The following is a 23534-nucleotide window of genomic DNA, read 5'->3' as shown; positions in this document are numbered from 1 at the left end:
CCGACTGGGACAACCTGGATCCTGGCTGCCAGAAGTTCCACTTCATGCCCCGCTTCGTGCGCTTCCTCCCGGGTAAGGACGCCGCGTCTCCCCCCCTCCCTCCCTCCCCTCTCCTCCCCAACCCTCCCTACAATGCTTTATCAACACCCTGCCGATTGCTTAATTCACAATCACATGATGCTAGCTGCCAGGAACCGCACATCGGCACATGACAACGGGGGAGACAGAATTTGATTTTTAACCTTTTTATAAACGTGTATTATTTTAAATCTGATCCCAGAAGTGTTAGCGTGCTAATTGGTCGCTGGTTCTATAAGAGGTCAGGTGGGAGAATGGGCCAATAATGTAATCATTAGCCCGCTGTGTTGAACAAAAGGGATCGCTACGGACTCCGGTGAGGAGTATCTCTTCAAAGTGTTAAGTAAACACTTTCATTCAGATCACCTCAAGGACAGACGCCGCTATCTCCCGGCACACCGGTCTGGTTAATGGCTGCCTCTGATTGGTCTCAAATTAGTGTCAGGTGGCGGGGCCCCTCACAGCGAGCTGTGTTAAGTGTGGGGGTCCGTCTAGCGTGAAAGCGCTTGGTTATTTTGACTCCCTGCCTCCAGCGGTCACTGGCAATCCCGCTGGCGTACCCTCGCCCACGGAGAGAGGTAAAATGAAGAAACGAAACAAACACTTTATTGATGCCCCGTCATCTCCCCCCTGATTCAGTGTATAGCGTACATGGTGTGCTGCCACATTCACACCTAATCATAACAATGCAGACATGCACAGGAATCGCAGGCTTCCCTGCATGCATGTATGAGCTCTGTCTTAATGTGCCACCTAGAGATTGATGCACATTTGGCAGAAGTACAAACTATTTCTGAGAATTGACACAAAGCCGGGATTCAGAGGGCGGGATTCCGGTCTTGTGGTAATGGGATTCTCATATACTCACCCGGATTTGTATGAGGATTTATGGAGCATCATCTCCTTGCATGGCTAACCCCCTGATGTTGTTACCGTGATTCGCCATGACTCTGCTGTCGGTTGCAGTTCGTTTCCCGTCCACACAGTGGCGCTGTTGGGCTGTCGTAGAGCCGGTGTCTTTAGTGGATTTGACTCCTGTGCCAGCTTCTCCTGCCTTCCCACGAAGCGAGAACTGAAATAAATATATACAACAAAAGCGAGTTCTTTCTTAGCTCTTCCAATTAAGCGTAGGCCCACAGCGAACAAGAACAGCGGCATTCCTACAAAAAATAGGTAACACAAAAAACAGTGAAACCTAGATTCAGTCAAAGATTTAAAGGAAGGGGGAGAGAGAACAGGGTTTTTGTGTTAAAGAGAGTGAGCGATGGTGAGAGAGAGAGAGAGAGAGAGAGAGCGTTTGATATTCTCTTAATGCATTTCCCCTGCTAAGCGCCAGACTTCTTTGCGCCTCCCTGTTTGTGTGAATGTCGGCCTGTGTGAACACTTGTAAATGGAGGTCAATCAATTTTGCATGAGTGTCTATTAACCTGAGTCCATTTTGACCTTGTCCTCCCCCCCCCAGTGTGTGTGTGTGTGCAACATAGTGGTGTGTTAGCTTTGGAGTGGGGGTTTGTGTGCATGTTGCATTAGAGTTTGCTTTAGATTGTCTGTGTTAGTCTTTGAGTGTGTGTGTGTGTTAAGCATCTTATAGTGTGCGTGTGCAGTACACCCTTGCACTGCTACGAGCCTGTAGTGTTTGTGTGTGTGTGTTACCTGTAATCACTAATGCAAGCGGGGGGGTAGGGGCGTGGGGATATTGCAGTGAAGACTGTAGATATTGCGGCAGATGTTTCAAGCCGTAAATAGAACAATAAAGAATGTTTAGTGTGTCATTCAATTGTGCTGCGTCTATCTCCCATCGTGCATTTTATAAGCAACACATTTGTCACGGCTCCGCAGAACAAAAGACGACGTTGTGCAGTTGTCAAAAGAAAGTTTCTCGCCTTTTCGCAACGCCCTTGTCTTGTTCTGCTCCTGACAGTTTCTCCACTCCCCGTTTTCACTTCATGATTTCCCACGTCGCTCATGTGTCCGTGCCCCTCGTCTCCCCCCCCCTCCCCCCTGTCTTCGCCCTCCTCCTCCCCCCCCCTCCCCCCGTCTCCCCCCCCTATCAGACGGTGGGAAGGAGGTGCTGTCCATGCACCAGGTGCTCCTCTACCTGCTTCGCAGCAGCAAGCCGCTGGTGCCTGAGGAGGAGATCGCCGACATGCTGCAGTGGGAGGAGACGGCCTGGCAGAAGTACGCCGAGGAGTGCAAGGGCATGATCGTCACCAACCCCGGCATGGTGAGACGCCGCGCGCCTCCTCGCTCCCTTCTGCTCGCCGCCGCGCGCCTCCTCGCTCCCTTCTGCTCGCCGCCGCCGCGGTGCACCTCCCTCCATTATGTTCCTTCTCCTCTTTTGTTCCTTCTCCCGAACTCCCTCCCTCTTGTCTCCCCTCCTACCTCCCTCCGGCTCATTCCTACGTCCTGTCCCTCCTCCCTCCCTCCCTCCCCCTCCTTCTCCCTCTCTCCCTCCATCTCCTTCTTACTCCTTCATCTACTTCCTGCTCCTCCCTCCCTCCATCTTGTCCCTCTTCCTCCCTCTGTCCATCTCCTTCCTACTCCCTCCTCCCTCCATCTCCTACCTACTCCTTTATCTCCTTCCTACTCCCTCCTCCCTCCATCTCCTACCTACTCCTTCATCTCCTTCCTACTCCCTCCTCCCTCCATCTCCTACCTACTCCTTCATCTCCTTCCTACTCCCTCCTCCCTCCATCTCCTACCTACTCCTTCATCTCCTTCCTACTCCCTCCTCCCTCCATCTCCTACCTACTCCTTCATCTCCTTCCTACTCCCTCCTCCCTCCATCTCCTACCTACTCCTTCATCTCCTTCCTACTCCCTCCTCCCTCCATCTCCTACCTACTCCTTCATCTCCTTCCTACTCCCTCCTCCCTCCATCTCCTACCTACTCCTTCATCTCCTTCCTCTTCCTCCTCCCCTTCATCTTGTCCCTCCTCTCTTGATCCTACTCCTCTAATTCCTCCTCCCCTCCTTTCCTCCGTTGGGATGCTCCCTCCTTCTCCTTCCCCTCCTCCCGTCGGTTTCCCTCCTCTCTCGCTACCCTGATCCTAACCTCCTCCTCCTCCCTCCCCCTCCTCTCTCTCCCCTCTCCCCCTCGTCCTCCTTTATGACAGTGACTTGACCTTGTATACCGCCATCCTCAATGCCAATGACACACACACACACACACACACACACACACACACACACACACACACACACACACACACACACACACACACACACACACACACACACACACCCCCCTGCCTTCCTTCCTTAACCCCTGCGGTCGTGGACGCTACCGGCTGTCGGCCGTGGCTCGCGTGAGCCCCCCCCCACCCCCCCATTATATTCCAAGGGTGTCTGTTAGCGCGCCGCGGTTCAAAGAGGGGCGATGTCCCTGTGAAGACGCTCAACCTTTCCCGCCCTTCGGGTCCATAGTGTCTTTTTATTTATTTATTTGTTTATTTATGGTCGCCCCTCTCGGCTCAGGGATGTAATTGTCTCCTGGTGTAGGGGGGTAGGGGTGTCTGTGGGGGGGTCAGGATGGGTCGGTCGCGGGTGTCATGCGCCCTAAAAGGTTGAACGCGGACCCATAAAAACATGTTTGAAGTGGTCACGGGACCCCCCCCCCCTTTGACAAGGAGGGGAAATTGAGTCAACCCGAAGATGTATATCTCTATATATATATATATATATATATATATACTGGTTTATACAGTACATCCCTGGGGAGGGGAGAGTAGAGGCTGAGACAAAGATTGCCCTGCCACTCAAGCGCGGGCCGTTAACGGGGTCGGGAGTCTGGGCGTGGGTATATCTTTAGAAATAAACAAGTCAAAGCGATTGTCGACCTCTCCGTCATCCGGGGCCGCCGCGTGGCGCGGGACGGCGACGGCGCGAGGGGAGGTAGTTATTAATACATCTGGATGGGCTCACCCCCACTCCGAGACGCCCAGCAGTGCGAGCAGATGTTGTCCGCTGTGGCGTGTTGCGTTTGACATTTCTGAGAGAAAGGATTTGTATGAAACCGCATGTAGAGAATATGTGTGCTTCACATCGTGTGTGCGCTTTTCCCATGCATAGTTTTACGAAATAATAAGCATTTTAACTCCACCATCGAACTCCACCTCTACTACACCTTGAAGGACATAACCTCAGTCCCAGACCTTTTGATTTAAAGACGCTTTTTTCCATAGTGCCTTACACAAGGTACATTTGTCAGAAGAAAGATCTGTATCGTTGCCAAGCCCTAAAGTTGCTAAGTGCATTAAGTTCAAGGAGGTACGACATGCTTACAATAAGTGTGTGCATTAAGTGCGAGGACGTACAACATACAATAAGTGCATAAGGAGGTGGTGGGGGGTTAAGGGGGGGTTGGCTATGCAGAGTCTAGATGAACTCTGAACGATTCCTCCCGAGATGTACTGTGTATACATGAGGACCGATAAGTGGCTCCACTCCTGAATTGGTCCAACGCGTGTTGGTCCCGGTTTCTGAAGGCGTTAATTCGCATGACCTTCACGCTTCTTTTTCTCACAATGCGACCGCCATCCGTTGTCGCCCCTGTGTGCTTATTTTTCCTGCCCCCGAGAGCTGGAACTACTACTCCTCCTTTTAAAAAAGAAAAAAACCTTGAAGGCTGCGTGCTGCCAATCAGCCATCAGCCCTCGGGTAATGATCCGCCCAGATGGTGCTCTACGCAGGCCAGGGCGTGCGTGTCATCTTCTTTCAATCAACCTTGGCAAATCAAAGGCGCGGGTTGGTGGGGGAACCGGGCGAGCTCTAACGCTAACGGCGCTCATCAAGCTAGCGCGCGCGGTTGCGGCGGCGTTTACAATGTATATACAGTTACCCCCCCCCTGCCCCTGTTCCTCCTCCGTCAATAGAGGTTTCATCAAGGCTTCTTTCAGGCCAATCAAACGTGATTATGTCGACGGAACGCCGGAATCAAAGTCGGTTTGTTTTAGCCGCGCCAGCTGTGGGAGACGTCGTTATTGAGGGTATATTTTGTGTTTTTTTTTTTTTTTCATTCGGTTGGGGGGGTGAAAGGCAGAGAGCGAGAAGACAGAGGGGACGCGCCAGCGAGGCTAATGTCAAGGTGAACGTTGGCCCCCGGCCATCTGCCGTTAAGAGCGCTTCCCTCCTTAATGCCCCCCCCCCCCCCCCCCTCGACCCCCGATTCCCCCCATCTCCCCACCATCCATCCCTCTGATCTGAACAAAATAGCCTGACAGACGATCTGCTGATCTGGGAGTCAACCTAGGACATGTTGCATGTCAATCTCCTAACCCCCCCCCCGACCCTGCCCCCCCTGTCTCCTCCACACACCCCCCCCCTCGCCTTCGATAAGGCCCGGCGTGGGAGACTTGCGGTCTTCGCCTCTTCATCTTTAAGTCCTCTTCATCGGTTGAGGACGTGTGTCTCACAGCCCCCTAGGCGCCCGGATTATCCGTTACTCTGATGGCGTGGGAGCGCGCAGACCGCCGCCGGCCGTCTGCGTCGTGCGGATGTGCGTCGTGGCCGCGCCCCTTCCCATTGAACCGCAAGTGGCACTTTAAACAAAATGGACGCTTCTTCACGAGTTGTGTCAGCAGACATAACTGCCTTTTTTCCGAAGCACCGTTTAACGAGCCCCGCATGAACGACCGGTATTTTTGGAACGCAGGAATCAAAGTCAATGTTTTTGTGCGCCAGCTGTCCTAAACGTAGTTATTTAGGGTTTATTTTGTATTTATTTAAATTTCAACGGGTGGGAGGACTGAGAGGCAAGCGAGCGAGGCTAATGTCAAGGTGAACGTTACACTTTAAACAAAATGGCCGCTTCGCCGCTGGTTATGTCAGTAGACATAACTGACTTTTTGCCGGAATACCGTTTAATAGGCCCACATGAATGACTGGTATTCTTTGAACGCAGGATTCAAAGTCTGCTGTTTTTGTGTGCGAGTTGCTGAAGACGTAGTTATTTAAGATTTATTTTGCATTTATTTAAATTTCACCGATGGGGCTGAGTGAGAGACGAGCGAGCCAGGCTAATGCCAAGGTGAACGTTACACTTTAAACAAAATTGCCACTTCTCCGCTTGTTATGTCTGTAGACATAACAGACTTTTTGCCAAAGTACTGTTTAATGGGCCCACATGAATGACTGGTATTTTTAAATGACTACTAAGTTCATGTAGTCCCCTTTTTATATTGATATTTCTTGGAATATTGTGCGCTGCCGAATTCCCCCTCCGGGATCCATAAAGTGCACATCTAATCTTATCTAGTAGCCAATAGGGTGTGCTGAGATGCAATCCATTAGTTCCTATTGTGAATCCTTGTGATTACTTAAAAGATTTCAAAGGGTGAGATGGATCACATATCGATACTGATAACCTTGTTGGGGTCCGGAGGACGAGTTCAGAGGATTTGTTGACTCTCCCTGTTCCAGAAACTCGTGTTTATTCGAGGTAGGGACGACTGAAACGCTGTGAAAAGGGGAAACTTTTCCGTTGCATAAATTCAGGGACAAACCAGGTGGTTTATAAGTAGGCCACGCACATTTACATTTACATCAAGTTAAAGCCAAGCGCTCTCTTCGTCCAACTGTTTTCCCCACTACAGTCTTTTTTCCCAGGGGGGCATGAGAGCGAAGTGACATTGTGGTCTGGCTCTCACCAGGACAGTTCCAGGTTAGATCCCCAATGTCTGCAGATTAACCTTGAGCAAGTACCTCACCCTTTCCTGTTCCTTAAAAGGGAACCATCACACGTTCTCTTATACAAGAGGGTGCTGACACATACAGTCCGGATCATTTAGCAAATTTCTTTGAATCAGACCAATGGAGACCCACAATGGTCCAATTCTTCTGATCTATCAGCCAGAGCGGGTCTGAATTCCCTCTGCCCAGGTCAAAGGCATACATACTGTACGTCACATTAGCTCAAAGCATCTGCTCCATAACGACATGATGGTATTAATTAGCCAGGGTACGCGCTGTGGTTGACCTCTGCCGTGTGTGTGTGTGTCTCTGTGTGTGTGTGTGTGCGTGTGTGTGTGTGTGACTCTGTGTGTGTGTGTGTGTGTGTCTCTGTCTGTGTGTGTGTGTGTGTGTGTGTGTGTGTGTGTCTGTGTGTGTGTGTCTGTCTGTGTGTGTGTGTCTCTCTGTGTTTGTGTGTGTGTGTGTCTCTCTGTGTTTGTGTGTGTGTGTGTGTGTGTGTGTGTGTGTGTGTGTCTCTCTGTGTGTGTGTGTGTGTGTGTGTGTGTGGTCCCTCAGAAGCCCAGCTCGGTGCGCATTGACCAGCTGGACCGGGAGCAGTTCAACCCGGACGTCATCACCTTCCCTATCATCGTCCACTTTGGCATCCGTCCGGCCCAGCTCAGCTACGCCGGAGACCCCCAGTAAGAGCGCACGGACACACCCACACATGGACACACACACGCGCATGGACCCACACACGGACACACACACGTGCTTATCACACACACAGACACGCACACGTGCTTATCACACACAAACGCGAGCAACACGCAACACGAGGCTCAGAATCACAGCTAGGTCAATCATACACAGCCTGCACACGGTGTTGTCCTACTCTGGGATTTAAGTACACCCCGAAAATAAACCGGGGCACATACACACCGCAACAACCAAATCACAAAAGCAAGCCTGCCGGCACGCTCAGAGGGGTGTGTGTGTGTGTGTGTGTGTGTGTGTGTGTGTGTGTGTGTGAGAGAAGTTCTAAGAGAAGTACAGACGTACATAAACTTCCACAGATGTCTCCCTGCAGACCGGAAGAAGTACAAAGAGAGGCACGCACATGCACAACATTGTCATGTAAATGTCGATAGGCCTCTGAGGACAGCTATCTCTAGCTCTCGTTCTCTCACGCTATGTTTCCATTTCCCTAAGCGCCCTTCCTCCCACATGGGTCCCGTCCCTCCCCCAGGGCCGCGACGGCGGCCTCCGAGAGAGAGAGAGAGAGAGGGCGAGAGAGGGCGAGAGAGGGCGAGAGAGGGCGAGAGAGAGAGAGAAAGAGAGAGCGCTATTTTAGGGGAGTACAAAGATGGAGATATATTGATGTTAACGGAGAGAGAGCAGAGTAAAGAAAGAGAGGGATATTACACATATAAAAATATGTATAGCAAAATACAGTGAAGGAAGGTGAAAGTGAAAGACGGGACATAAAGAGAGTCGTTGAAAAAGATGGGGAGACAGAAGGATCAGAGGAAGAGGAGGAAGCAATGGAAAAAAAACTCGCGGCGGTGTGACATTTTCACACGCGTCGTCACGGGCCCTCAGATCCTGCCGATCCCCCTCGCCACGGGAACGGCGGTCCGCGCCCCCTGAATAGCAATGCCATAAATAAACACACACACACACACACACACACACACACACACACACACACACACACACACACACACAGACACACACACACATCAAAATGCAAAACACAATCACGAACACGCACAAACATCAAACACACATGCACACACGCTGGTGTGTGTGTGTGCGTGTATGCTTGGGCATTTTTGTACATGCATGCGCACGCATCCACACATGCTTTGATCAAACGCACATGCATCAGTACACACGCAAACACACACACGCACTGCTCCGGGAATACTGTACTGTGCCATTGCATAATTAACAAAGGCAGTACATTGGATTATTGGAGCTCTGGATCCCAGGTGCACTGGAGGAGCAACAACAAGCCGAGCGCCAATCAAAAGTCAATAACCAAAGCAGCCCCCTCTCCCCCCCTCTCCCCCCCTCCTCCTCGTTCTGTTTCTCCTCTGTCCACTAATGGCATGTACGCATTGGCCTCCCACACACACACACACACACTGACAGGCACACAGACAGATACACACAGACACACACACACACATACACAATTACACATAGATATACACAAATACTACGCTCTTGTTCAGAACCAATCTACCACCCAAACAATTTGTGTGTACAAACAAAGACAGAGACACACACATAGACACACACAGACACACAGCTCCCTTTCTGCATCCTAGAGAAAAGGCGAGGAAAGTTTTTATTTTTTCATATCTGCCATTTTCGTCCGGCCTGCTACAGTGTCCCCCTCAAACACGCGCACACACTCACACACTCCTGTGCACGCCCACACGTCTGACCTCCTCGAGAGTTCAGGATGTTGACAAATGCACGGAGGAACGGGGACATCGTTATTCGGGCCAGAAGCTCACCGCCCAGCGTAGCTGCTTCAGTGGCAGCCATCTCTACGGCCTAATGACGGATGTAGCCTGTAGCGGCTAGCCGCGCCGGGACCTAGCCGTACAGTTGTGGCTCCAGCCACCGTCCGGCAGAGGGGGATCTGAGTCTGCTGCTGACGGTGGTCAGTGGAGGGGGAGTCGGAGGGAAGGGGGGAGAGGGAGGGGGAGAGGGAAGGGAGGGGCGAAGAGAGGGGGAGCGATGGGAGAGGGAAACTGAGAGAGATGGGGTCGAAAGAGAGGGAGGACGAAGAGAGATGAAGGGAGAGAGTGGGAGGGAGAGGGGGGGGTAGAGTTCTGTATGCAGACTACTGAAGGAGTATCACTGCTGCTGCAGAGTAAAAGGGAGACATAATTCTGATGGAGAGAGAGAGAGAGAGAGAGAGGGACTGATGAGCGAGCAAGCGATTGAGAGAGACCGACGATATGCAGAGAGAGGGAGAGAATATGCTAATAGAGCACGGGCAGGGAGTTGCCAGTGTGAGCAGAGCGCAGCAGATCTATGAAAAGGTCATCAGAGCCTTGTGGGGACCAGCAAGGGCCTCTCTCCCTCTCTCTCTCGCTCGCGCTCTAGCTCTAGCTCTCTCTCTGTCTCGCTCTCTCTAGCTCTCTCTCTCTCTCTCTCTCTCTCTCTCTCTCTCTCTCTCTCTCTCTCTCTCTCTCTCTCTCTCTCTCTCTCTCTCTCTCTCTCTCTCTCTCTCTCTCTCTCTCTCTCTCTCTCTCTCTCTGTCTAGCTCTCTCTCTCTCTAGCTCTCTCTAGCTCTCTCTCTCTCTAGCTCTCTCTCTCTCTCTGGCTCTCTCTCGACCTCTCCTTCTGCCGGTGCGCTGGAGGTGTGGCTGTGCTGATAATCAGCATGCTAGACACACACACACACACACACACACACACACACACACACACTACCTCCCACATTCACCCTCAACTCACCCACTAATGAAGTCCCCACAATTAAAGCCCTAGAATCCTTCTGTTACACAACACGTCTCTCGCTGTCTCTCTCTCGCTGTCGCTCTGTCCCTCTCCCTCCCTTCCCCCACCTCCTTCATTTCCTTCATTATTTACGATGATGAATCCCCTGTTGCCGAAGCATTTGACAAAACATAACAAAACAACGAATAGTTACAGATACATTAATGATAATGTACAAATTAATAACATTGACGACGAGAGCGTCGTCAGGAACGCTGAACGAGTTTGCTAGTCAAATTGAATCTCTTATGCTGTGACCATAATCAATGTATCGCGCAGCCTGGGCCACCCATCTGTTCCCAACGCGTCTGTGAGCGCGGGGAAGTTTAATGAATTGTGGGCGGATAATGATTTCTCGCTTTTTTTCACATGGCTCTTTTAGTCTAGTAGGAGGTGAGCCTGGCTTGTCTGGGTCTCCAGGTCTGCCTCTGTGGCCCTTGCTCTGTAGCCAGGCTGTGTCCTCTGAGCCCGTACATCAGAGATTTCCTTTATTTTCTTTTTATTTCCAGCTGCGTACCGTACCCCCTTAACAAAACACAAAAAAATAAAAATAAAGAACATAATTAATGTATGTGCCCTCTATTCTTGCAGTTTAAACACGAAGATTAAAACACAATATTTTGAAAAACGTGGGCCTGTTCCTCATGCAACGGCTCATTTCTCCACACAAAAGAAGCACAAGGCCAGGGGAGGGTCAGAGCATGTACAGGTGAATCCCATACAAATATATTCTTCCTTTAACTAATAACCCCTGCAGTAATCCAAAGTACCCCTAGGGGAATGCATACCACCATTTAAGAACCAAAGGTATCGCATACTTTTCCAACCTGAGATGTCGTGGCTGCTTACCAGTGTTGGATGTCGTTTTTCTTTCTGTTGGGTGGTGACTTGGTTGGGCTGACGTGTCTGAGGGCTAACCTGCAGCGCTGATGGGACTGGGAGGGATCTCTCACCTCGAGGCTCTACAAGGCTTATCATTGATCGGAGTGTGGGGGGTGGGGGGGGGGGCTGGACTTGAGATGTTTGTAAGACACAATGCCACGTTTTAGCATTATTGTCACCGGATACCGGCCTAGTTCTGCCCTGCAGCCGTTGCTGGTGTTGTGTCCTTGTGGGCTTGGCGGTATATTTCTGCACAACTTTGAATGCCGTGTTTTGATTGGGTGCTTCTCCAAATAGAAACCCAACCGATCTCTCGATCTATCTTTGTGTGAGTGTTTGTCTCTTCTTGTTTCTATGTTCGCTTGCCCTGCGGAGGGAGGGAGGAGAGAGGGAGGAGAGAGGGAGAGAGAGGGAGGGAGGGAGAGGGAGAGAGGGAGAGAGAGAGAGAGAGAGAGAGACCCCGAACGTTCACCCGCTACATGTCCCCTTGCTAATAACTCCCAGGCTCTTTTCAAATGCAAATTACTTTGACTGTGGCAGTGTCCCCGTCAGGGCTTCCCTGGCCCCCTTCACCCGACTCATCGAGGGGCCAACGATAGAAGTGTCTGTCTTTCCAGACTAGCCGTCTCCCTTATAGAGCAGCAGATAACAGGGCCACGGCTTAATGGTTTTGTTTAATAACGCGAGGGCCCTCCAATTATCAAATATGAATGTTGTTTTAAAAAGGGAAAGAGGAGGAGAGACAGATGCTCTCCCAACACTCAGTCTTATGTTGTGGCACCGCAGGTACCAGAAGCTGTGGAAGAGCTATGTGAAACTGCGCCACCTGCTGGCCAACAGCCCCAAGGTCAAGCAGATCGACAAGCAGAAGCTGACGCAGAGAGAGGTGAGTCCGAGATGCCGGTGGTTTCACTTTGTTGTACTTTATTTGGTTGTGATGTTTGTATTTATTTAAAGATCATTTCTTGATCTGCGGGGGGCTCTGAGTCGAGCCTTCGCCCCGTCGCGCTGTCATGCTTTTCGGCGGGGAAATAAAAGGGGAGCCTTATGTGAGGATATCTTCAAAAGGTCAGTCTCTCGGAGACGTGATAGGGTGCGCCCCGGAAAACGGCGGAGAACTTTCCTCCAGCTGCGCACTGCGGAGAATCCGCTCGGCCCGCGGGCTAGTTCCCGCCCGAAACCACAAACTTTCTACAGTGACGTTGATAGCCGCGACGTTGACATCAATTCAAACGTTTCTTATCCGCCAAACGCGCTGACAGTCGGTAAATTTATTTGTCTGAAGTGAAAAAAGAAGAAGATGACTGCGGGGGGGGGGGGGGGGGGGGGACTTCGCTAAACAGAAGCGACAAAGGCAGGAGAACACAGCTTTCTTGTCGTGCGTCTGATGTTTTTTCCGCTGAAACGGCAGAGAAACGCGTTTCTGTGCGACTGCAGTTTCGGAGCAGCACGGGCTGACCTGGATCTCTGTTTCCTTTGCATGCTTTTCTATTTCTCCCCGGCATGTCCGTTTGTTTCGTTATTATGGGAACACGTGGAAAAGGCCGATATGCGATAGTTTTGATGATCTGATTTTTCTGTCCCAGAATGGCATTCTGTGAGGTTACCACGGCGGGTCTTGTCATTGTTCGCAGTTTCACATTATCTGCGTTCTTTTCCTTCTTTCTTTCCCTTTATTGAATATGTTTCTTGCCCTTTTCGATGAGAAATAATTAGATTCCAGGGGATTTTTGATGAGGCCTGTGTCCACATATTTTAATACCGGCTGGGTTACCTCGCTCTCAAGAATCGGAAATGATTATCTGCCATTCCCCGATCGTGTAAACTTTCTTATCCTTTTATAATCCTATGCATACACCAGAGCAATTGTCGGTTCTAAGAGAAACACCTTGAACACGGTGTGCGTATTTCTTTGCACACTTGAGAAAAAAAGAACGACTGGAATAATTGTTTGGTTATATTCAGTTATTATGCTTCCACAGAATACACAACACAGCCGGGGTAGTGGCAGGAAGTGGCGTGCGCTGGAGAGGAGAGATGGTAGCGAGTTGCCTTTAGTGGGAAAGGAGTTGTAGGTGACAGCTGGCATTGTTATATCGCCGTGTGTGTAGATGAAGCTCAGCTCCCCCACATCCTCGTTCCTTTCCTGCCAGTGGCTCTCTCTCCCTCTCTGTACACCAGATATATATAAACCCTCATAAACCTATATAAATATCGCAGCATTACACAGTCAGAACACAGAGAGGTAATGCCTGTAAAAAATAACAACCAACTTTTCCGATATAGCCGCAGCGAGGGAGAGGGTGACGGGGCAGAAATAGAATCCGAAATCCAGAGAAGTCTTTGTTGAATTTCCACTTCTCCTCTTTCCTTCCAGCGCCTTACCCAGAGTTCACTGCCAGAGTTCACCCCCCCCCCCCCCCCCCCCCCCCCCCCCCCCGTCCTCTGTCCCGTGCCTCGCATGGATCCAGAGTCCTGTGGCGCCTTTCCCGCCTTGAAGTCGGTCTCCACCCCCAACTCTTTCTTCTCCACTCTCCCCCCCCCCCCCCGCCCCTCCATCATAACACAGCCACTTCTTTCTTTATGTTTTTTTTAACAATTCTTTTTTAAACATGTATGTTTTTCGGCGCAACCGTGAAGACAGTGGTTCTCCTTGTGTGTCTCCTCCTGCGTCTCCTCCTCATGGCATGGGTCTAAGAGGAGAGGGAGAGGGGTGAGGGGGGAGGGGGGGAGAGCGAGGGGCATGGGTATTCTGGGAGGGGGGCATGGGGAGAGAGGTGTTGCGTGTGCGATCAAACGGCATTATCATTCTCCACTCCCTCCTCCCCCCCCCCTCCATCTTAACACAACCACTTCTTTCTTTATTTTTCTTGCATGTATTTTTTTAACATGTATTATTTTAAACATGTATGTTTTCCGGGTGTCGAGGTGCGACCGTGAAGAACGCGGTTCTCCTCACGGTATGGGTCTAAGAGGAGTGGGGCGAGGGGGAGGGAGAGGATGGGGGGCCTGGCTATTCGTGGAGGAGGGTAGGGGGTGAGGGGCGCTGTGTGTGCGATCAAACGGCGATATCGTTATTTCGGGGCGGGGAGTGTTTCTGAAATGAAAGCGGCGTCAGCGAGGGGGTCGGTTGAAGGTCGTCCCGGTGGCGGCAGCGTGGGTCGGAGAGGGGACCGCGCTGATCCACGGGCTAACCGCGGCCCGCAGAGCGAGTTTGTTTGACTTTTGTGTGGCTAGCAGGGGGTGGAAGCGCGCTTAGCCTTTCCCCCCCGCTTCGATCCAGAGCACGCCCGTCTCCCAGGCCTCTGACTCTCCTTGAGATAAAAAAAAAATACCTTCTGCCTTGGTATTTTTATTTTTACAATTCCCCCTTCCTGCCTCCGATCCCTCTCAGAGCGGCTAACGTTGAGAGCTCTGAGCTCAATTAGCCTGTTCCTCAGGTAGCCTGGACCCAGCACTGAGCTAACACGCCTTGACATTCAAGATGTCAACATGCACTGTGTTGCAATTAGTGAACACACACACAGACACATATGCAGGCACGCGCACACACGTACAGACACACACACACACGTACACACGTGTGCACACACACGCACATACGTGTACCGACACACACACACGTACACACGTACACACGTGTGCACACACACGCACATACGTGTACCGACACACACACATGCTCACATCCACACACACAGGACCCATGATAGCACACTATCAGCGTCGGGCCGGTCTGTTTTTACAGCCGTGCCGGTGAAGCGGTGCTCTTATTATTTAACGCCCCTGGGAACGGGCTTGTTTGTGTTTGTGTGTGCACAGCTCAGTTGTTTGAGGTGCCTCTGTGATTTGAGGTGCGTCGGATGTGTTTGTTGGGATGTTTGATGTGTTGGTGTGTGTTTTGAGGCGTGTGTGTGTGTGTTTTGAGGCGCGTATCTTTGTGTGCGTGTGTGTGTGTGTGAGTGATCCAAGCCCCCCTGCACGCCTCTATGTTAATGGCCCACAGTTACCTCTCTGAATGTGTCGCGGGTTTCGCTGTGTTCCCCTCTCCTTTTATTGAGCGTATCTGGCCGGTTTCTTTTTTTTTTTCTCCCCTTGCACTCATCCGGCGGTGGGTAGAAGTTCAGCCTTATTAAGGCTGTTGACGGCTCCACTCAGGTCTCCCTAACAGGCTGTGTGATTCTCTCAGCGGCCAGGCCAGCCAGCCCCCAAGGAACTCTGGGGGAGATCCCGAGGTCTGCAGCCCTAAGTGAGCGGGCCAGATGGCAAACCTTTCCTCCAGACCTGTGTGTGTGTGTGTGTGTGTGTGTGTGTGTGTGTGTGTGTGTGTGTGTGTGTGTGTGTGTGTGTGTGTGTGTGTGTGTGTGTGTGTGTGTGTGTGTGTGTGTGTGTGTGTGTGTGTGTGTGTCCAGATGGACCCTCTTGGGGTCCCTACAGTGGTGTCGGCGGTATTGCTACACGGATTCTTACACCACTTTTTAATACGACGTTCGCCTCGGCTGATGTCCGTCTGATATTCGCTATTAATTGCTAAAGTTTCTTAGTTTGATGAGGGACTTTAAAGTAACAGATAATCCAGTGCTGGTTATTAATGAGAATAACCTGGGCTGTGTAAAGCCTCGGTTAGCATCGGCTGAAGGGACACAGCTCCCCTTCGTGATTGATACCGCTGGTCGTACTTTAAGTGTCCAGGCCGGACCTCTTTTACGTCTGGTGGTCCCACCGGAATGCCACGACGTCGGACTCCACGCATACCGATGCTACGTCTGGGAATGCGTTTGTGGTGTTCGTTTTCTTTGTGAAATTCGTCATCTCTGGTTAGGATAACTAGATGTGTACGTTTTCAAACTGTGCATGCCGAAGCTTACGGGAGAAAACAAAATCATAACACTTATATACAACTGACTGCCTGGACTCGCCTTATGGTTAACCGGCCAGCACCCCATCACCAATTTTAAATGTTTTGCCTGTATGTATGTATGTATGTATGTATGTATGTATGTATGTATGAATGTCAATTATGGCACCCATGGCAATCTTGATCAACCCTGGAAGGAGGGATCCCCCACTCTGCGTTCCTCCTCAAGATTTCTTCCTTGCTGATTAAGGGAGTTTTTTTCTAGCCCTTTGAGGAGCTAGGGGTCAAGAGGGTGTCATAAATATACGGCCTGTTAAGCCCTTTGACACTGTACCGTTGATGGAGGGCTATACAAATAAAATTGAGCTGAATAAAAACCCAAGACGATCATCTTTGAAATAAAATAAAACGCCAGGGACAGGGGAAAAGTTCAACATATCAAAAGTTTAAACCCCACGAACCAAAGAAAGACAACAAATCCAGTACATACATGCCCAACAAAACCTGGAAAGATACATGCAGTCAAACAACACTCAGACCGCCAGGGCATTGTGCACCAGTGTGTGAGAAGGGATCAAATCTTAACTATTCATTTTGTAAAAGCAAGCAGCCTTAATCACCTAGGCTTACGGAAACAGTTTTCCCGGATCACTATGTCATCAGATTGAGCTCGGAGCTTCTCACTGTAGCAAAAGGGGAGGGATCAGGAATCACCAGGGAGGACTTTGTTTTGTGGTAAACGTTACAACTTTGTTGCACGAGGATGCCTTGAGGCAGGAATCCTAAACCCTGAGATCCTCCGTTTCCAGTCCCTCTTGTGACACCTCCGTTGTGCTAGACTAGAGCACCTGGGGGGAAGACCCTAAGAAATGGGGCAGGCCAATCGGATGGCTCTTGAGCTCTTATTGGTCGGATTGGACTTCAATAGAGTCAAAGGGTGGAGAGGGCGCTGGACCGACGGCTGGCTGCGACCTCAAATCCCACTGCAGAAGGGAGAGATGGGAACTGACCTGTAAAGGCAGGGCACCGGTTCAGACTGCTTAACCCTGGACTCAAAGTGAAAGAGAAGATGAATTCAACAAAGGAACGATGAGGAAGACGAAGAAGCCCTCTTCGTTCACTAGACATGGCCATGGGTTTCCTGATTTGAAAGACCCTGCAAATGAATGGATGAATTGAAATGAATGAGTAATGAGAGAAAAAAAAAAAGGACTCCTTCATTAAATAGACATGGCATTAGGTTCAAATATGTAAAATGGCCCTCCTCGTAAGAGACCAGGTATAGTAGTTTAATCAACTGCTGTGCTAGAACTTTTCTATTGGGTCAAAGGCCAGACGTGTGTGTGTGTGTGTGTGTGTGTGTGTGTGTGTGTGTGTGTGTGTGTGTGTGTGTGTGTGTGTGTGTGTGTGTGTGTGTGTGTGCATCAGCGTGCACGTATGTGTTGGTGTATATGTGCGTGTGGCCATGCATTGTTCAGGGAGGGGTATTTGTGTGTGCCACGCGCGCATGTGCCCATGTCTTTGATGCAGAGTTCAAAGTCAGACGCCATTACTTATTCATGCCTTTGTTGTTTTTTATTTCCACTGCGAGTGGAAAAGATTCCCGCCGTTCCATTCTTGAGATGGATCGCGGGCTAACTCGGCCATGACAGTTGATAGCCGCGCTGCGGTGTGCGACAAGCACGCTGGCGCCACACACACACACACACACACACACCGACACACACAGACACAGACGCGTACATGTACACACAATCACACTGGCACCCACTGATGCCCATACACACGTAAGCAGGCCTAGGGAGCAGAATCTGTCAATGCATTCTCCATACTCCTGGTAACTGTTGGAACATTCTTGTCAGGGACTTCTGACTTTGCGTCTGTCTGTGTGTGCGTCCTTTCGGTATTTGTGGAAAGCCAGGTCCTTTGTGTGTGTGTGTGTGTGTGTGCTCAGCAACATATATATGTGTGTGTGTGCATTAACTCAGCCAATATCAGAGCCGTCCCTACCTCCAGTGTTGTGAGGCGTGGGGTCTAATGCGTGAGCCGTCGCCCTGGTGCACGCTCCCTGGGATTGGAGTCTACGGCGGAGGCTGTGAATCAAACCGACCCCCCCCCCCCCCCCTCACCTCTGCCTGCTACGAGGACCCCTACCTCCCTGCCCCCATACCACAGACCAGTCCCGTGACCATGCCAGCAGGTGTGCGGTAAGTGCGATTAGCCGTTTAGAAAATCTGCAAAATTCTTATGACATCACAAGTGGGCGTGTCCACCTAGATGTGCGCTGGATAGAATCAGCCGACCGGGTGGACCGTAGCAAGCGTTGCTCATCTAGGTGGACACGCCCACCTGTGATGTTGTAAGGGGCGGACGGCTTGTAACGGCTAATCACACTCACACCTGGTGGCATGTCACGGGACCTTTAAGGATGTAAAACGGGGGGGCGGCGGACTGTAACGTGAACACTGACAGGTAGGAGGGAGGACAGACCCACAAAGGGGGAGAGAGGCGGGGGAGAAACGTGGTAAGAAGGGGGAGGGAAAGGGTTAGGAGGACAACCGCTGCACACTTATTACCCCGCAATGTCCCATGATGCATCGCGGTTTCACGGACAACAGAGTCGTCCCATAGAGATGCTGTACGGCAGGCGGATACATATTCTTGATGCAAATGACCTGTCAGGGGGTGACATCGCACAGCGCCGAGTCCGCTTCTTTACACGTCCAATAAACATTAAGCGGTTAGATTTCCAGCACCAGCTATTATTGTCAGAATTCCCCCTTTGCCTTTTCCTTATACCGTGTTCTACACAGTGTTCATTAAGTCGGCAACGAGGTGACAAGTGAGCCAAATCGAACACAGCCTAAGTGTGTGTGTGTGTGTGTGTGTGTGTGCGTGTGTACAGGAAGCGCTCCAGAAGATCCGGCAGAAGAACACGATGCGTAGGGAGGTGACGGTGGAGCTGAGTAGCCAGGGCTTCTGGAAGACCGGCGTGCGCTCAGACGTCTGCCAGGTAACACAAACGCACGGATACACACTCGCGCACGCACACTTCCGCATCAGACCCACAAACACGCACACACACAGAAACACGCTGACGCACACACTACTTCATCAGGCACACACAGATACACACGCATGCACTTCATCAAACACGCACGCACACTTCCTCATCACGCACACACACGCACACGCACACACTTCCTCATCACACTCACAGACACACACACACTTCATCAAACAGACACACACACACTTCATCAAACACACACACACACACTTCCTCATCACACGCACACAAACACTCCCTCATCACACACACACACAAGCACGCAAACACACCATACTTCCTCATCCCACACACAAGCGTGCACGCACACACAGGCACCCACACGCACACTTCCACATCACACGTGCACACGCCCCACATGGAACGCAAACAGTCAGACGTCTCCTGCTTTTGATCTTTTCCGCTGCTTGCATCACTCTGTGGTGTGTGTGTATGTGCACATGGCCGTGCGCGCCTGTGTGTGTGTGTGCGCCAGTGTCGGCGAAAGCGAACAAATCCCCGCCGCTGCCGTTTCCCCGGCAACCTTATTAGGCAACTGGCAGGTTGTTCCTGCTCCGCCGCCGCCGCCGCCGCCGCGCCCGGGCGCCACCAGCAGGAAGCCGTTCCCGCCGCTCGCAGCGCGCCGCAAGGAGCTCGGAGCGGCAAGCTGGACTCCGTCCTTTGATGGGAGGGGGGTGAGGGGGGGGGGGGCTTTTGTTGCGTCACCGACAGACACACACAATCACACACACACGTGCGCGCGAACGCACACGCAGGGCTTAATCACGGCGTCTAAGCAATGTTAATTAGCTTTTCCAGTCTTGGATTGAAAGATGCTTTTGTAGTTTGCGACCACCGGCGAGAATGTTTCCTCCTCCGTTGCACAGGGAGGGGGGGGGGGCCGGTGGGGGTGTTGCAGGGTTCTCATGACAACGATGCTGATGGTGAGCGTGATGAACTGGTGGAGGGATCCAAGCAGGGGCTGATGCCCCCCCCCCCCCGCCTCCCCAGTATGTAGTCGCACACGATGCTGATCCCCGCTTATCTAAAGGGTATTACGCGTTTGCAGAAAAAGCTGAGCTGCTGTGTGTGCGTGTGTGTGTGCGTGTGGGTGCGTTAGGCTTGTGCCGTGTAAAGGTCTATCACGAAGGTATTCCGAAATACAGGAAGTAGGATTCAATATTGTTTAACCGAGACTCTCCTTGCTATCACATTTTTAAAGCGGTAAATAATTAAATGGTCCAAATTTAAGTCTTCGGTGTTTCATTGTTTATTAGGACTGAAATCGATTCGTTCTCCAATGATTCGCGATCGACGGTATAGGCGTAGTTCCCACGCGTTCGATAAGTTACGACGCACCAAAACAAAAGGGACATTTATAGCAGCATAGCACTGCTGTGATTATGTATTAGTTATAAACAAATCACACTTCAATAGCAGTTTATATAGTTTGAAAGTACATTGTTTACGTTGGAAAAATATCGGATATTAAACTGAAATTTTGTGCCGAATTACATACATCGGACGCAGTATGGATCCTGTGTGAATACCTGTAGCTGGGACGTCAGGCAGTAGCATTCCCATTTAAGAACCGTTGTTTCCGATATTTCTGCACAATAGGCTAATTTCAAAGTACCCTGTGCTAAACAATAGACTAACCAAACGGTAATTAATCCGGATACTGCTCTCGTTTCAAAATGTCCACAATGGATTTCACATTATTATTATTTTTTTTATTTTTTTTTTCCACATTATTTCACATTATAATCGCTGTTTATAAGTGGATCCCAGCTCTAGAGCAGTTAAATCAGGTAACAATCTTTGCAGCCAGTGAAGATCTAGTTTGGGCGGAACGCATAGACTGTATGACGAATCCTGACAATTGCTTAGCCAATTATCCCTGAAAATCGATGCGATTGTCCGATAAATGCGATTAGCCGAAGAGGATAATTACTTGCCTTGCAATGCATCTTTGTTCCAAGATTTTTCTTTGTTTTTACCGGGTCGAGATTTGCCACTTTGGGACGTTTCCATCCTTCGGATAATAATTCTGAAGTTTAATCATTTTTGTCCATGTACAACCCCCAGTGTTTAAGGAAAATGTATTCGCAAAGTTGAGAGAAACATAACCTCAAAATATATAGATGTACGCCAGCTATGCAATAGACCAAACTGCTGCCAAGAACTACTCCTACATGTAAATGTAATATTAGACCATCTTAACGAAATGATCAGTAGTCTTTTGTTATGCGTCCTCCATTACATAGTTTTCTGACCTGTAGAAGTTGATCCCTTGGTGCCTAAGGTAGACTCGTAAGACGCTGAGAGCATCCAGAATAACTTTTGCTGGTGTTTGAATCGTGTTTCGTAACTCTGGCTCTGGAAATTAAATGCATGCGCCCTTGTGTTCAGACAGTAAACAGACAGCCCCTCCATGATAATTGTATCATAACAACAACAAAGAAGTTGTTCCCGAAATGTGTTTATTCACGGCATGACGCTGCCGACTCAGTCGCTATCCACTTCATGAATTTCAACAATATCTTTTGATGTTTCAGAATTAATTCCATCAGGAACAATGGCTGTTGATGAAGGGGCTTGTTTTAAAGAAGGTATACTGAGTAACCATGGAAGGGTCTTTTAAGTTTAATTGTTCGAAGACATTTCTGGAGTCCATCCACTGTGAGGTGGACTACTGGTAGCCATGAGTTTGTTCTTGAAGTGAGAGTACTGAAGTATGCTATAAAGCGATCGATGCTTATGGTTTTGGGATGAAGACAAGTAAGAAGTATTTGTGTTATACCAATGTTTTTTGGGTAACCTTATAGAAGGAAGACATCTTGACTTTTAAAGGCTATGCATGTATCAAGTTGATGTGGTCATCCAACATGCAAGTAAACGATTTAATCTGTAATGCAGGTTAAACTGACTTTCAATATGTGTACATTGTCGGAAACTATTGAGGCCTTTTAATTAAATCAAGTACACAAGAACTTGTTGAGATTTGGACTGAATCTATTGACAAAAGGCCCTTATTTCCCATCTTTTCACTGCTCTAAATATTTAATCCCAGCAAGACAAATTTAAGCGGGGAAACTGCATATTAGACACACAGCATCGTAGGCGAGACAATGTCACACATGCTACAATGACTTCTCTCCCCAGCAGCTCAGCTTGCTGTTTATTTTAATCTTTACACAAATACCGTCATAGCATTCGCCGGTAAAATGTCACCAAACTACGAAAAACAAAGACACCGCCCAAGCCGTGTGTGTGTGTGTGTGTGTGTGTGTGTGTGTGTGTGTGTGTGTGTGTGTGTGTGTGTGTGTGTGTGTGTGTGTGTGTGTGTGTGTGTGTGTGTGTGTGTGTGTGTTCAGTACCGCAGAACAGATAGCCACTAACTAGCAGTCAACACTGATGGTTCGAGGTGCACAGCGGCCCAATTAAACGGGCCGTAAAACCCGACCGGAGACAACCGGGGACATTGATAACCAGTGCTATGAACGACGGCTCACAATAATTAGCATAAACCGCTACGCTGGGTGGGCTGGTCCCGTCCTTCCTGAAGTGGTGGCTGCGGGTGTGATTATCCCGGCCCCTTCCTCTCACACCTTCCTCTTCGTGTTGTCAAGGAACCCTCCCAGGTCGTGACTAATGAACGCCTCCGTCCGCCGCTGTCCACACCGCGCACTTTTTGCTCGTTTCAAACCCATCGCCACAACCTTCCCGGCGCGCCTCTCTCCGGAATCTCGGACTGCGTCGTTTATTCCGACTAAAAGTTAATTGGCGTCCACGCTCCGACGTCTCTGACCTCACATTCCCGGGGTCTGCCCGGCCAGGTCCGCCTCCTCCGCCACAGTGACGGCGTGGAGGAGGGCCTGCAGCCCGCGCGCGCTCTCGAGTAGGGCTGGGTAAAAACATCAATGTACCGTAATCGATTTTGGATCGATTCCATTACAATTTTGCAATATCGATTCAATGGGCATGTGATGTTTTTTTTTTTTTTTGTTACCATTATTATTATTTTTGCACTTTGATAAACAATGCCTTAATGCAATTTGCAATGATGGGATGTTGCAGTGAAAGTACAATTTCACTTGCAATTCCTTTATCATTTCAAAATTTCCCTTTTTGTTTACAGCTCAAGTTTAAACTGCCCAATTTCCATGTTTGCACTTAAAACCTGTTGTTTAAGGTGAAGAGAAAAAATGAAGAACATTTTTATTTTGTATCACAGTTGAGCCATTTTCATTATTTAAGAGCAGATTGATTTAAAATGAGATTAATCGATTCAGAACCTTATGAATCGAATCGATTTAGGAATTTGGCCAGGTTCCCCAGCCCTACTCTCGAGTAGCGCCGGGCCCCGCCCACGTACGGAAAAACAGGAGCGGGGTCCGACGGCGGTCCCAGCCTCGTCCTTCCCTCCCAGCGAGGAGCGGTGGTCCATAATTGCCGTCCCAATTAGAAGACCCGC

General features: G+C 50.0%; 1 protein-coding gene across 1 annotated transcript in view; it reads left to right on the top strand.

Moving 5' to 3' along the window:
* Positions 1 to 23534, top strand: part of drosha (drosha ribonuclease III) — a 121837-nt gene that overhangs the window by 13809 nt on the left and 84494 nt on the right. Inside the window, exons 12-16 of the mRNA XM_030348627.1 lie at positions 1 to 72; positions 2133 to 2302; positions 7323 to 7447; positions 11937 to 12036; positions 18914 to 19021. The exon at positions 1 to 72 is cut by the window's left edge and continues 3 nt beyond it. Of these exons, the coding sequence (XP_030204487.1) occupies positions 1 to 72; positions 2133 to 2302; positions 7323 to 7447; positions 11937 to 12036; positions 18914 to 19021 (575 nt within the window). The remainder of the gene's footprint in view (positions 73 to 2132; positions 2303 to 7322; positions 7448 to 11936; positions 12037 to 18913; positions 19022 to 23534) is intronic.

The sequence above is a fragment of the Gadus morhua genome, chromosome 23, assembly GCF_902167405.1.
Source record: "Gadus morhua chromosome 23, gadMor3.0, whole genome shotgun sequence".
In the NCBI taxonomy this organism is placed as follows: domain Eukaryota; kingdom Metazoa; phylum Chordata; class Actinopteri; order Gadiformes; family Gadidae; genus Gadus; species Gadus morhua.
Note: the sequence above shows the minus strand (reverse complement) of the source record. Positions and strands in the feature narration are given on the sequence as shown.